The sequence below is a fragment of the Peromyscus eremicus genome, chromosome 10, assembly GCF_949786415.1.
Source record: "Peromyscus eremicus chromosome 10, PerEre_H2_v1, whole genome shotgun sequence".
NCBI classification, from domain to species: domain Eukaryota; kingdom Metazoa; phylum Chordata; class Mammalia; order Rodentia; family Cricetidae; genus Peromyscus; species Peromyscus eremicus.
In genome coordinates this window covers 39,734,128-39,746,797 of record NC_081426.1, presented here as the reverse complement: position 1 = coordinate 39,746,797, position 12,670 = coordinate 39,734,128, and the positions used below count along the sequence as shown (strand labels likewise).

The 12,670-nt window shown below is 39.4% G+C and overlaps 1 protein-coding gene and 1 long non-coding RNA gene across 4 annotated transcripts in view; one reads left to right on the top strand and one right to left on the bottom strand.

The window, feature by feature from the left end:
- Ncapg (non-SMC condensin I complex subunit G) overlaps positions 1–7,169 on the bottom strand; it is a 33,914-nt gene extending 26,745 nt beyond the window's left edge. For all 3 annotated transcript variants that reach the window (XM_059275851.1, XM_059275849.1, XM_059275850.1), the window contains exons 1-7: positions 6,943–7,169; positions 5,903–6,100; positions 5,319–5,547; positions 3,485–3,630; positions 3,144–3,228; positions 1,024–1,216; positions 250–399 (exon numbers count right to left, since the gene is read on the bottom strand). In XM_059275851.1, coding sequence (XP_059131834.1) covers positions 250–399; positions 1,024–1,216; positions 3,144–3,228; positions 3,485–3,630; positions 5,319–5,547; positions 5,903–6,100; positions 6,943–7,053 — 1,112 coding nt within the window. In that variant the 5' untranslated portion in view covers positions 7,054–7,169. The remainder of the gene's footprint in view (positions 1–249; positions 400–1,023; positions 1,217–3,143; positions 3,229–3,484; positions 3,631–5,318; positions 5,548–5,902; positions 6,101–6,942) is intronic.
- A 77-nt stretch (positions 7,170–7,246) lies between these two features.
- On the top strand, positions 7,247–12,396 carry LOC131920624 (uncharacterized). Its single transcript, XR_009381729.1, has 4 exons — positions 7,247–7,457; positions 9,518–9,573; positions 10,844–11,001; positions 12,300–12,396. It is a non-coding gene; the product is annotated as an uncharacterized LOC131920624 (long non-coding RNA).
- The last annotated feature ends 274 nt before the right edge of the window (positions 12,397–12,670 follow it).

The following is a 12,670-nucleotide window of genomic DNA, read 5'->3' as shown; positions in this document are numbered from 1 at the left end:
TTATCAGGGAAAGTCATGCTAACCAGCTGCTAATGTTGAGTCATTGTGACAGGGATAGAGTCTGACTCTGTACACATTCAGTATACTAACCACACAACAGATTCTTCAGAAACACTCAATGAACACACCAATTTGTACCTACTTGAACACAATAGTTTTTAACTTTTTCCAACAATGACTTTAAATAAGGGAGCTATGAGAATGGCACATGAGCAACATAAGTACAGTTCAAACCAAAAGAAAATTTACCTCAGTAAATACTCTGCATATACTACAGGCTCTGGCAAAACCTGCTCTAAAAACTCTTCACCTTCATCTCCTTTCGATTTTAAATATTCACAAAGGGTGCGCCAGTACAAAGCAAGTTCAGGAGTTAATGTTTCCACTGGAATCAACTTCCTTCATTTAGAAGAGAATAAGAGAGCATTATCTTTACATGCAGTTGAAAAGCTGAACAAGAATGGAAATAAGATGTAGATTTCTTTCAATTACTAAGTCTTTTAATTACTAGGTCATTAACTGACCCACCCAATAAGTTATGAAAAGAAAAAATACTTAGACTAAGGAAAGGCAAAAGGGAAAGCTTCAAATGAGCTAACGTGGGAAGAATTTGGGGATGTGTTCACAGTAAGTGTAATGTAAAAATAAAACTACAAAATGGAAGGCCACAAATGAAGTAATATCTGACAAAAAGTAATGAGTTCTGCCAGGCAGCGACCTCAGCACTCGGGAGGCAGAACCAGGTGGATCTCTGTGAGTTCAAGGCCAGCCTGGTCTACAGAGCGAGATCCAGGACAGGCACCAAAACTACACAAAGAAACCCTGTCTCGAAAAACCAAAAAAAAAAAAAAAAAGAAGTAATGAGTTCATGTACCAGAGGAAAAAAAGATACTCATTAAAGAAATGAAGGACAGATAAAAGGTACTGATGGAATTTGAAAGTACAGGGAAGGAAAACTAATTTTAATTGTGGAAGTTCAATTTAAATATCCTGTACAATTTAAATAATGAAGTTATTATATACCTGCCATCATCATTTTTGCAGATGCCGACCAGCTCACTGAGAGGACTCATTGAGAATAAGGAATTGAGAACAGAGACTGCCACATCAGAAGAATTTTCCACATCTAAGCGATGAAGCAACTCCAAGATATTGCCTTCGGTGAAGCGCAGCCAGCCTTGGAGAAGATGCTTCTGCACTGCTTGTTTCACAGCATCTGGGGAGTCATGGAAAACAGGTAAACAATGGACACTCCAGACTTTCCTCTAGTCTCCCCATTTTAATTCACTTTTACTGAGTCAATGTTAACATTGATAGTTACAATACAAATGGAGAGTATAGGTAGAACAAAGCATGCTAATGAAAAAGATGCAGTGTTACTAATCATGATAATGCTTATTCAAAATACAAATGCAAGTTCAGCAGTAAAAACTTAACTCCTATATAGCCCAATGAAAAAATTCTATATTGTCTCCTCACCGAACATCAAGTGCTGTAAGCCACAAGAATATATTATAGAGATTCAGCTATATATAATAAAGCTATACCTAGAAAGGTCAAGGAATCTTTTCTAGAGGAAAGCCATTTATCAGGGAATATTTGGTGTTATTCAGCTTTTAATATATCATCTGTCTTCTGCTATGAATTTCTTGTGAACTCATATACTACTAGGCCATATGGGAAACAGTATAAGCTTCTCAGACTTACCACTGATCTACTAGGTAACACCCCTAAAGAGCCCAGGAGAAGGTGGACTATAGGTGCATAGCTTTGTTTCTTGTGTAAATGAAGCTCAGACCATCCCTTTCCTTCAGACCTAGTGGCATGCCAGAGCTACTGACTCAAGACAAAAGAGTTATTTGCATAACCAGGTACAGTAAAGACTGAAGCAGAATTCCTGGTGCTGGCAGAGTCATGTGGCTGGAGAGAAGAGAACAAGACAGAATTTCTATAGATGGTAAGGCAGACTGGCTAGGGCCAAGGAGTAAGGAGCAAGGAAAAGTTTTGCAGACTGTAGGTAGATCTGAATCAGGTCAGGAGAGGAGAGGAAGGGAAGATGGAGGACGAAGGAACAGAGGACAAAGATGAGATCGAGAGCATGAGAGCTTAGTTATTACTAGGGCTATGAGAGGATGAAAAACAAAGGGACAGAGAGGAGCTGAGTGTCAGATCGGAACTGAAGCTGTATAGATAGAAGTTTGTTAGAGAAAAAAAGTAAACTGACATAAGAAACTGGTGTGTATAGATACTTTTCCCTCAGATAACCCCACATCGGACATAGCATCTTCCCCAGGACTCTGGGAAGGATTTTCTCAGGGCAGAACCCTGGGAAAATTCCCATAATCAAATATCAGAACATGCGAAACCCACTATTTCACTTGTTGACTGACTTCTGCTATTACATGAATTCTATTTGCAGTATTTATTTTTATCATTTAAGGCAGTGGTTCTCAACCTTCCTAATGCTACAACCCTGTAATACAGTTCTTCATATTGGGGTGATCCCCCCCCAACCACAAAGTTGTTTTCACCGCTACTTCGTAACTGTAATTTTGCTACTGTTATGAATAGTAATGTAAATATCTGTGTTTTCTGATAGTCTGTGAAAGGGTCATTCAATTCCCAAAGGGGCTGGTACCAATAGGTTGAGAGCCGCTGATTTGAGAGCATCCTAGTCAGTCCTCTGACAATATTCACAAATTCAAGTTTGCTCTCTTGGCACAGCAAAATTGAGACTAAATGGCTTCATAAGAGCGAAGCATTTTTAAAACATCCTTCATGTAAGCAGATTCTCTAGTTTACCAGAGAGATTGGGGCATTATACAGGTCTGCTCATTCCTAATTGTTTCTAATGCACAGAACACATTTATAGAAATGTTATAGAAAAACACAACAGTACTGTCTAAGACAGATGGGATGAAAAGATTCTGTCAGACTTCTGGAAAAAGCAACTACATAGAATTTAGATTAGCCTTCCCCTCCATAGAGCACAGAAAGTCTAAAAGAAATATCTTATTCCTTCAAAATATCAAGTACTTTAACTCCAAAATATTTCATCAAATTTATGGAAATGATAGTTTTATGGAAACGATAACTTCAAGTCTGACTTCAAAATCCAGTGTTTACAAAGATGTGTATCTTACCTGACCTGTCATTAAGACCTTGTTGAAGAAGCAGTACTCTCTGAGCAATGGACATAGCTCTCATATGAACTTTTTCAGCTAACACCTTAAAAAGGTCAAAGATAGCCATTAGTCTCCATAGACTTTAGAGATGTCTTACTTATGAATACTACATTCTTCAGTAAATTAACCCAAATGTTTTGTCTGTTAATCTTTTTAAATTAACAATATTCTACCTAAATTACCTATATTCTTCAAAAGTCCTAACTGGAAAAAATCATTGTTACCAAGATTCTTCCAAAATTACCATAAATTGGCTCATCGTTCAAAAACGTGCCTTCTGAAGATAGTGACTTATTTACCTGATAAGCCAGCTTTCTGACAGCCTCCTTTACATCCTTTGTGCGTCCTACAATTTTTGGCAAAGTCTTTGCTGATGGTGCAATACAGGATAACACTGCACGTCTAACTTCTGGATTTGAATCATTTTCAATCAAAGTAACATATGCTAGAAATAAAGCAATATGTTTTAATATTAAAATTGTTCTTTAAGTCACAGAAGTGTCACTTTTTAAATAAGAGATACCATGCACTATTCTTATATATTCACTTTTAGCAAAAAAAAAAAACAAAAAAATTTTAACAACTTTCCTTCTGAGAATGGAATTAAAAATTAATAAATATACTGTGACTGGAGATCAAAAATGAAAACAACCGTAAAAGTCAGGAGACAATTAGTAGGCAATTTATTTCAAGTTGATATGGTCTTCTACAAGGACCTATTATTTTGATTTATTTTAAACTTTATTATAAAAATGTTACCCCCCTAAAAAAATCACACCCTGAAATTAACCAAACCCAAAGACTATACAACTCAATTTCTATACAAGAGTATGCCAGATATATTGGCAGTAGTCTCTTACATGTTCAGTGGAACTCTGGCTGCACCAGAAATCACACTGAGTGACTAAACTCTACAATCCATTTGTCCAAGTACAATCTATGGTGTTTAACATCACAAAAATCACCTAACAGGAACATTTCTCAAACTGTACCACCATCCTTAAGCAACTCATGATGATCATCTGCTAAATTTATTAAGATGGGTAACAATAACATATACTAAATAGGGCATCAAATTTTAAAATGTGCTGAAAGTAAAGAAGATGTAGGTCAATGCATACTTTTATGGCCCATTGCTGAGAATATTAATAAACAGCTTTTTAGAATACTTTACCTACTCTAAAAAAGTGGAAGCTATAAGTCTATCTCTAAGTATAACTCTACAAAATTCTTTAACCTATGCACCAAAGCCATGTATAAAAAAATACTAACACTTGGGGTTTTTTTTTTTTTGGTTGGTTGGTTTGTTTTACAAGACTACTGCCAGTATATCTGGCATACTCTTGTAGAGGCAACTCTTTTTGCAAACAACTAGAGGGGCCATTAACATGCAGAATATACACCATAAAACAAAACATTACAATAGAGCAGAAATAAAAATATACCCTCCTAAACGAATGCTAAAGTTACTAATAATTCTGAAGGAAAAAAAGACACGAAAAAAGTAGTATAATGTGCAAAAAAAAAAAAAAAATGGCAGACAAAATTTAACACTGAAACAAATGTGTGATAGATTTAAAGTTTAGTTTTTTAGGTAAATAAGGCAATTAACCCAAAATTCACTGTAATTTATTACTATCTCTGAAAGGGGATACAACTGGCAGAGTTCAAAGTTCTAATAATATTCTCTTCTTTTAAGTTGTTGGATTGAGACTTCCATAACACACAGAGACATACATAATTAATAAGTAAAAGTTCAATGCTGGGTTAGGGAGATGAATCTATTGGTACAGTACTTGCTGCACAAGCATGAGACCTGATGTTCCAACCCCCAATAGCCTCATAAAAACTGGGCACAGTGGCATGCACCTATGATCTTAGCACTGGGGATAAGGAGAAAGGATTCCTGGGGCTTTCTAGCCAATGAGTCTCAGCAGATGAGGTCTAGATTTAATGAGATACTGTCTCAAAAAATAAGGTGGAGAGCAATTGAGGAAGACATCTGACTCCAACCTCTGGCTTCCATATGAATGTATACACCTACACACACATGTATACACACACATAAAATCCAAAAATTGAAAAATTAACAAAGTCAACATACTGAAATAAGATGTAGGAGACCATACATACCATCAACTACTGGGCAGTCATCATCCTTGGGATCTTGGAGTCGAGAAAGAGCCAAAACAGCTTGTATTCTTACATTTGGAATCTTATCTTTCAATCTAATAAGCATGGCTTCATTAATTTTATCAAACAAGTCATCATCAATTTGGGCATTTTCTGGCATACTCCCCAGAAGTTTATTAATGAGCTGGCATACTCTAAATCTGACTGCACTGCTGTTTGCTTCATGAGACTATACAAAAACAAACAAAAAATTATTCCTAGTCACATTCCATTCTTAAGTAGTCAATATGATCTCAACTGGTCCAAAAAAATATTTGCTATATAAAAAAATAAGCATATTCTTCTCTGTAGGAATATTTCACTTCAAGGCAGAAAACATTTACAACAAGCATGAGAATTTAAACAAGCAGTTCAAAAATCCAATGCTGGAGTTACCCTTTTATCTTAATGACAGTTAGGATTGCCTATAAAAAGACTTGTTTGCATACATTTTCTCTATCACTGATATTTCACTGTCGAAAATGACAAACATCATGGTGAAAGTCTCTTCATCACTTCCCACAAAGTACTATTTTTCACAGTACCTTTAAAAGAAAAGTAAACAAATAGTTTAAGATGCCACCATCTTCCTCTTCCTCTTCCTGATCAGTCTGGTGAAATGAAGTAACAAACTTGGCTGCGAAGTCTATGACCCTCTCCACAGCGGGTTCCCGTTTATATACCACCATAGCATATTTAAGGCAGTGGACAAACTGGTCCTGAAAGGCTGTTTTATCATCCATCTGAAAGACACAAGAAAGGCCTCCATAAGCTGCATGACTAAAAATTCTTTATTCCCAACACTGCCATAACACTTCTGAAAGTACCTCTGAGAAAGTACGAAGCATAAATTTGGACAATGAAAAATTCTCTATTTCTTCTTTCAAACCCTTTGGATTCTCGATGTTTTTCTTACCATATGAATGCAAAGCCAGCTTAACTTCGGCAAGCATAACTCAAAAATCAACACTGGTTTTGTATTTATTTTATTAGGCTTTCCCAATAAACAGCAATTTCCTTTTGGCATAACTTCCACAACCTATTCCATATCCTTAATCACGTTTACATTTACTTAACTTCTCTTGAACTTCAAAATAATTTATCTTCCTCAATTTCGTTGTCCTAGAATTCCCCACGGCTCCACTAGATGCACCATTAACGTAAATAGGAAAGGCTAGGTAGGTCCTAATGATTTTGATAGTTGGTGACATGAACTTGATTTAAGCTTAGGAGTTGGTTGAAATAACTTGGTCGGATATCCTACAATGAACTAGAGACCCCAAAGGAAAGAAGGGCGTGTGAGATTCACTTCGCAGCCTAACGCTGGGCTCCCGAGTCACTGCCAAACTAAAGATAACGGATCACTCCTCCGGGGGCCCGGGGAAGGGGGTGGAGAACATGGAAGGAGACTCGGGGCGGACGTCGTCCGGAGTCGCGATCACTGACAGAGGCCAGGAGACCTCGGGCAAGCCTCAGAGCACCTGACCCTCAGGTCACTCCGACGCGGGTCGCGCAAGGGCGGGAGGCTGAGCCCGGAAGCGGTCGCCAGCGAGGGGAGCGCCGGCGCCCAGGCCAGGCCGCTTACCGCGCCGTACGTGCGGCTCAGAGCCACCACCAGCTTCGCCTGGTTCTGGTGTGGCTGCTGCGCCAGCCGAAAAGCCTCCTTCACAGAAAGCCGCTTCTTCGCCGCTGCCATGGCGCCGGGACGAGAACTGCCCGCGGGTGGCTGCAGTTGGCAATCCGCACGAACTCAGTTTCCCTCGGCTTCCCGCAGACCGGCCCGCCAGCACCCGGGGCGTGGTTACCGCCGGAGTTTTCAAACGACTCTCGCGGGAGGACGAGATCCCGCGGGATTTTCGCGAGAGGCGGGACCCGGAAGCCGAGAGAGACCAAACTATTCCCGCCCCCGTCTGAACGCCCGCTGCTGGTACGCAAGCGCTGAGGGTGTGGCCTGCTGTTTTTCCAGGAGGGAGAGGCGTTTCTCTGACGATTCGGCGTGGGCGTGGCCGGAAGTGGGATCCTCCAGGAGCCGGTCTGTGGCTGGCGTTCAACTTTCGGGTCAGAGTTGGTGGCTCCTGGGGTGCAGGTGCTGCGTGTGAGGTGAGAAGGCGGAGAAGACCCGCAAGGCGTGCTGAGAACATGGTCTCCGACCCTGCTGACTGACAGGGGAATCCGAGCGAAGGAGACATTTGAGAGAGTCACGGAGGGGGCCCGATCGGGAGTCGGGAAAGTCAAGGGTTTCTGGGGGCCATCTGGGCGAGGGATCCTGCAGTCCTTGGGACTCAGTGGGCGTCGGTCGGGCATTCTGGGGACCTGGGAAGAGAAGGGCAGGGTAAATTTAGGCTGCAGCCGCTGGGGATGCTCCCGCTCCCCGGGTCTGCCTTACAGACTGCATAACAACTCCCCTAAACTGAGGAGAACGCAGACTCTGCAAAAGGACTTTGGGGTCCTGGTAAGACCACGCACTGGAGATGTAAAGTTTATCCCAAAACGAATGCCTCGGCTTGGGCTTAGGACACGCCTCTCCAAAATGTGAAACTCCCTTGGCATATTGCCTGGTAATTTTGCAAAACTGCAGCCACCTCTCCTGTCTATAATGTAAATCTGCATTGGTGAAGTGTATCAGGAAGAGGGCTGCCCCCGACTAACTTCTCACTGGGAGACTTCATCTGTTTCTTCCCCAGACTTTTATAACCCTTGCGTAATTTGTGTTACACACATTGTAGCTGTGTATAGAGTTCATGCCTTGGTCATCTAGTCTCTCTTCGTTTATTGGCAATCCTGTGTCTGTTGTTTTCCTTGCGATTAGTTGTATATCAGCTTAATTCATAATTCAAAGAACTTTCCCTGCACTTCAGCATCCTCTGCGAAGCCGTAAGAATGGTCCGTCTTGGCAGAGAACTAGAACATTCCAAACCGGCTTGGATGCCTTTTGAGTTACTTCCTTCCCTTATCAGAAGAATGTACTTTTTCATTTTTACCACCCAGATTTTTACATGTATCCACATGAGTAAATGCCTGAATGAATGAATGTATCCACTGTGTTTCGTGTTTTAACCATCCAGTGTATAAATACTCATAAATGCAACTGGCTTTTTTTAGTCCATACTATTTCCTAGCTTTATCCATATATGCTAATACTTAGAAAAATTTATTGACTCCTTGCATGTGACAAATACCACTCTAAGCACTTTTTCATTTAATCCTTTATTTTTATCTCCTTTTAAGATGAGTAGATTGAGACACAGACAGGGTGTCATGAGATGCCATCCTAGGAATGTGCTGTAATTATTCTGTTTCATTCCTAGTTTCTGAAAATTTGTAGGTACACAATTTGCTGGTTAAAGTGAATATGGTGGTATTAAGTGTCTGTAATTTGAAGTCAGCAACATGTCCAACTGGAGAAAGTTACTCCAGGTTAATCACTGGGAGCAGAACCAAGCTAAGAATGAGCATTCTGAGAACGATAGACAGGGAAAGAACGCCTAGAAAAATCAAATATACAAAATCACTAGCCATTATCATCAGTATATATTATTAAAAAGATAACTTACATTCTTTTTTTCTTATCTTACAAAGACTGCTTCTCTGGGTTATTGTGTTCTAGTGCCACTTCAAATGCTTAGGTTCATGTGGCTGGTGAACATACAAAACTGTGTTTACTTTGGGGATCACTAGAGAAGCTGGGGAGATGGGTCAGTGGGTAAAGTACTTGCTGGACAAGCATGAGGAACTGAATTCACATGCCCAGCACCCAAATAAAAATCAGATGTTGTGCCCATCTTTAACCCTAGCACTTGAGGGTGGGAGAGACAGTGGATACCAGGGGTTCACTGTCCAGCCAGTCTGCCAAAATAAGCTCAAGATTCACCGAGAGCCTGTCTCAGAAAAATAAGATATAATCAGTGAAATCACCCACTGTCAGTCTCTGGCCTAAACATGCATGTACCACACACAAAATAAATAAAATGTTAATAAATGATAATAAAATGAGAACCTGTGTGTGTGTGTGTATCATTTGTTCTTAATGTAAAATAAACTGATAAACTAAGGCTTAGAACATACCAATTTTTGGTGGCCTTTAAGTGTCTATGTTTTAGATCTTACTGCCTTTATTGCTTTGTTGATAAGAATGTCTTATGATGTATCTTTACAGTAAGTATTTTAATCTGGCCATTTCACTGTCCGTGAAATACAGGGAGTCTGGCCACTAGAGGTCAGTATGACTGTTTTGATTAGCGTTATGGGGTTTAGTAATGAATGTTACATGGGTTTCATATATTTTCAACATTATACTCTGAGAACTTTTCCAGTATGCTATATTAAATTCAAACAGCATAGTCTCATTATTGTAATGCTTACATAGGTCTTGTCTCTTTTATTCTGTGAGGAAAGGACAAATATGTATAGGAATAAATGTCATGTCTTTTACAAACTTTAGATAATAACAAAAAACAAATGTGTTGTAAGGTTATTGAATTCCAAATTTTAGATCAGTCATTTTTGAAAACTAAGTAACATGTGAAAATGTTTAGGATAGATGAGGTTAATTTGTTTTGATATAGAAATATATACATGGACTATAAAAGAATAGCAATGGCGGTGGTGATGCACACCTTTAACTCCAGCACTTGGGAGGCAGAGGCAGGTGGATCTCTGTGAGTTTAAGGCCAGCCTGGTCTACAGAGTGAATTGCAGGACAGCCAGGACTGTTACACAGAGAAACCCTGTCTGGAAAAAAAAAAAAAAGAATAGCAATGGGATCATTGCTGTATGTACAGAATTTATGTCTTCTAATAACCTCTTTTGTTGCTTATTCAAAAATGAAGATTGAGTACCTTTTGAAGAGTACTTTGAGAAATCTTACGGATGCAGTCTATTTGAAATGAAAACAACAAAAATATAAAAGGACAGGACAATTAAAAACCAGTCCCTCCTATCTCAATAAAATACAGATTTAAGGTATATCACAAAGTATTCTTTTCAGAATGATGTAGATAATGTAAACTAGGTTTGAGAGCACATTTATGTCTATTACTTAAAGATGAAGTCATAAGCATTTTGCCTTGTTTTGCTGTGGTGGCAAGGGTTCCCTTTTACTCTTCTGGTCACAGAAAGTTGGTGTCTTCATAATACTTGTTTATTCTGTCTCAGAGCATGGAATGTCTAACCTGTGTCTTTTCAGATACGTGTTACTTGTGGCTCCTCTGTCCTTTACATGATTGGGTTTTGGTTTCCTAGTGTGAACTTAGTATGATTTATTTAAAATGTTGACTAAGATTTCCAGTAGTATGCCAGACTTAATCATCAAGATTTTGGTCAGCCTTACTAATTGCAAAGAAGTTACTGTTCTTTCTTAGATAACCCTTACTTGATAATAACATTGTTTTGCTTCTGTTAAGTAGTGTCTAGAAGTTTGTAGGTAAAATGAACTTACCTTTATTTGATTTTCCTCTAACTTTACATTTAATGTGTTTTCCTTATAGAAGGAGCTAATGAATGTTATACTTCCCTGACACCCTAACATCTTATACAAAATTGATCATATGATTACTACTTCAGAGGTCACTACAAGAATCTTGACACCTAACAACTCTACTACCAGGATAGGCCCCCTAAAACATCCCAACAAACACATCTAAAGGTAAAAAGATAAATTATTTATTTAGAGTTTGGGGAAGGTGTGCTCTTACACAAATAATTTTTGGGGTGAAAACAAACTGGTTCAGTTGTATATTAACTTTGTTGTACCCAGGATACTAGGGGTCTAGCTACTTCCAGCGTGGGATATTTGAGGGGAAAAAAATCTACATACACTATGTTCTTATGTCTTAACTTTATTCCTCCAAGACAAAAATTCTATCAATACAGCTATAGCTCCACCAGGCATTCAAGGCAGGAATAACTCTAGACATAACAAGCTCTTTATCTGTCTACTTCATTTCTCTGGGAAGAAATCCTGTTTCCATAGCTTCAGTTCCATCCAGTTCCCCAGCTCATAGTCCTGCTAATGACTAAACTCCTATGCTTCCAGCCTCATCTTCGTCCTCTGTATCCTCCTTCTCCATCTCTGCTACTCTGTACTCCTGGCACTCAGAAAACTCTACCCAAGATCTGCTTACCCTCTAAGGACCTGTCTTCCTCTTTTCTCTCTTGCCATGCTGTTCTGTCCATTTCTACAGAAAAAAAAAAAAAAAAAATGTCTGCCCTTTCTTTCCCTGGGCAGTGGCTCTGCCTCCTTGGGAATATTATTCTACCTCTCACCTTGATAGGTAAAAACCTTTTTTGTTCTCAGTCAGTTGCTCTGGAGAGCGGCTAGGCCTCGAGAAACAAAGCTATGCATCTCCTGCCAGCTGGTCTTTGCTTACTTGACCTTATCCAGGTACTGGCTCCCACAGGGAAGTTACCTAGAAGTTCAGCAGGTCTGAAAATATTTGGCCACACAAGAATTTCATAGTAGAAGACAGGTGGAATATTAAAGGCTGGATAGCACCAAATATTCATAATAAATGGCTTGCCTTTTGACAAACCCTTGGCCGGTCAAAGTTTACCTTCAATTCACAGCTGAATCTCTATAATATATTCTTGCGGCCCACAAGAATTAACAAAGGAATAAAATGGCCCAAACTCTTGGCCAGTTTTGTGGCTGTAAGAGCTATTCACAACAGCAAAATTGTCCTTAGTCTGTAAGATAGAAATGGGGCCCTTTGATCCCAGCACTTCAGAGGCAGAGGCAGGTACATCTCTGAGTACATAGTGAGTTCTAAGTCTGTCAGGGCAACACAGGGAGACTATGTCTAGGGGAAAAAAAAAAAAAAAAAAAGAAAGAAATGAGAAAATCTATAAGCCTTGCTCAGCATCCATTTTCTTGAAAGCCCTAAATTAGATAGTAATGTTCCTTAGTACATTTAGCCCTTAGTATATCTCTAGTCTTGTTCACAGGTTGAAGGTTGAGGCTACTGTTCAAGATTGTCCAATAACTGAGACACCATTTCAAGGGACATTGAATTACCTATACAAAACATCAGATCTTTGAACAGTTTACCAGATCATAACTACTGCACAGTATCTCCACTGGCAGACAACCAAGACAACTAATGATCTTTAATTACCAAGAAGATATATTGTCATATCAACAAAACCAAGTACACAAAGTGTTTCTCCATTATATCACTACCAGTTGAGACCACTGAGAATCAGCTTGCCTAACTGAGAACTCTTCTTGAGCCAGATGTGAGGGAAGTTCATGGTAAGTGACCACATTGAACTGGTCCTGAGGACTAACATATCTTCCTTGTGAGTGAATAGTGCAC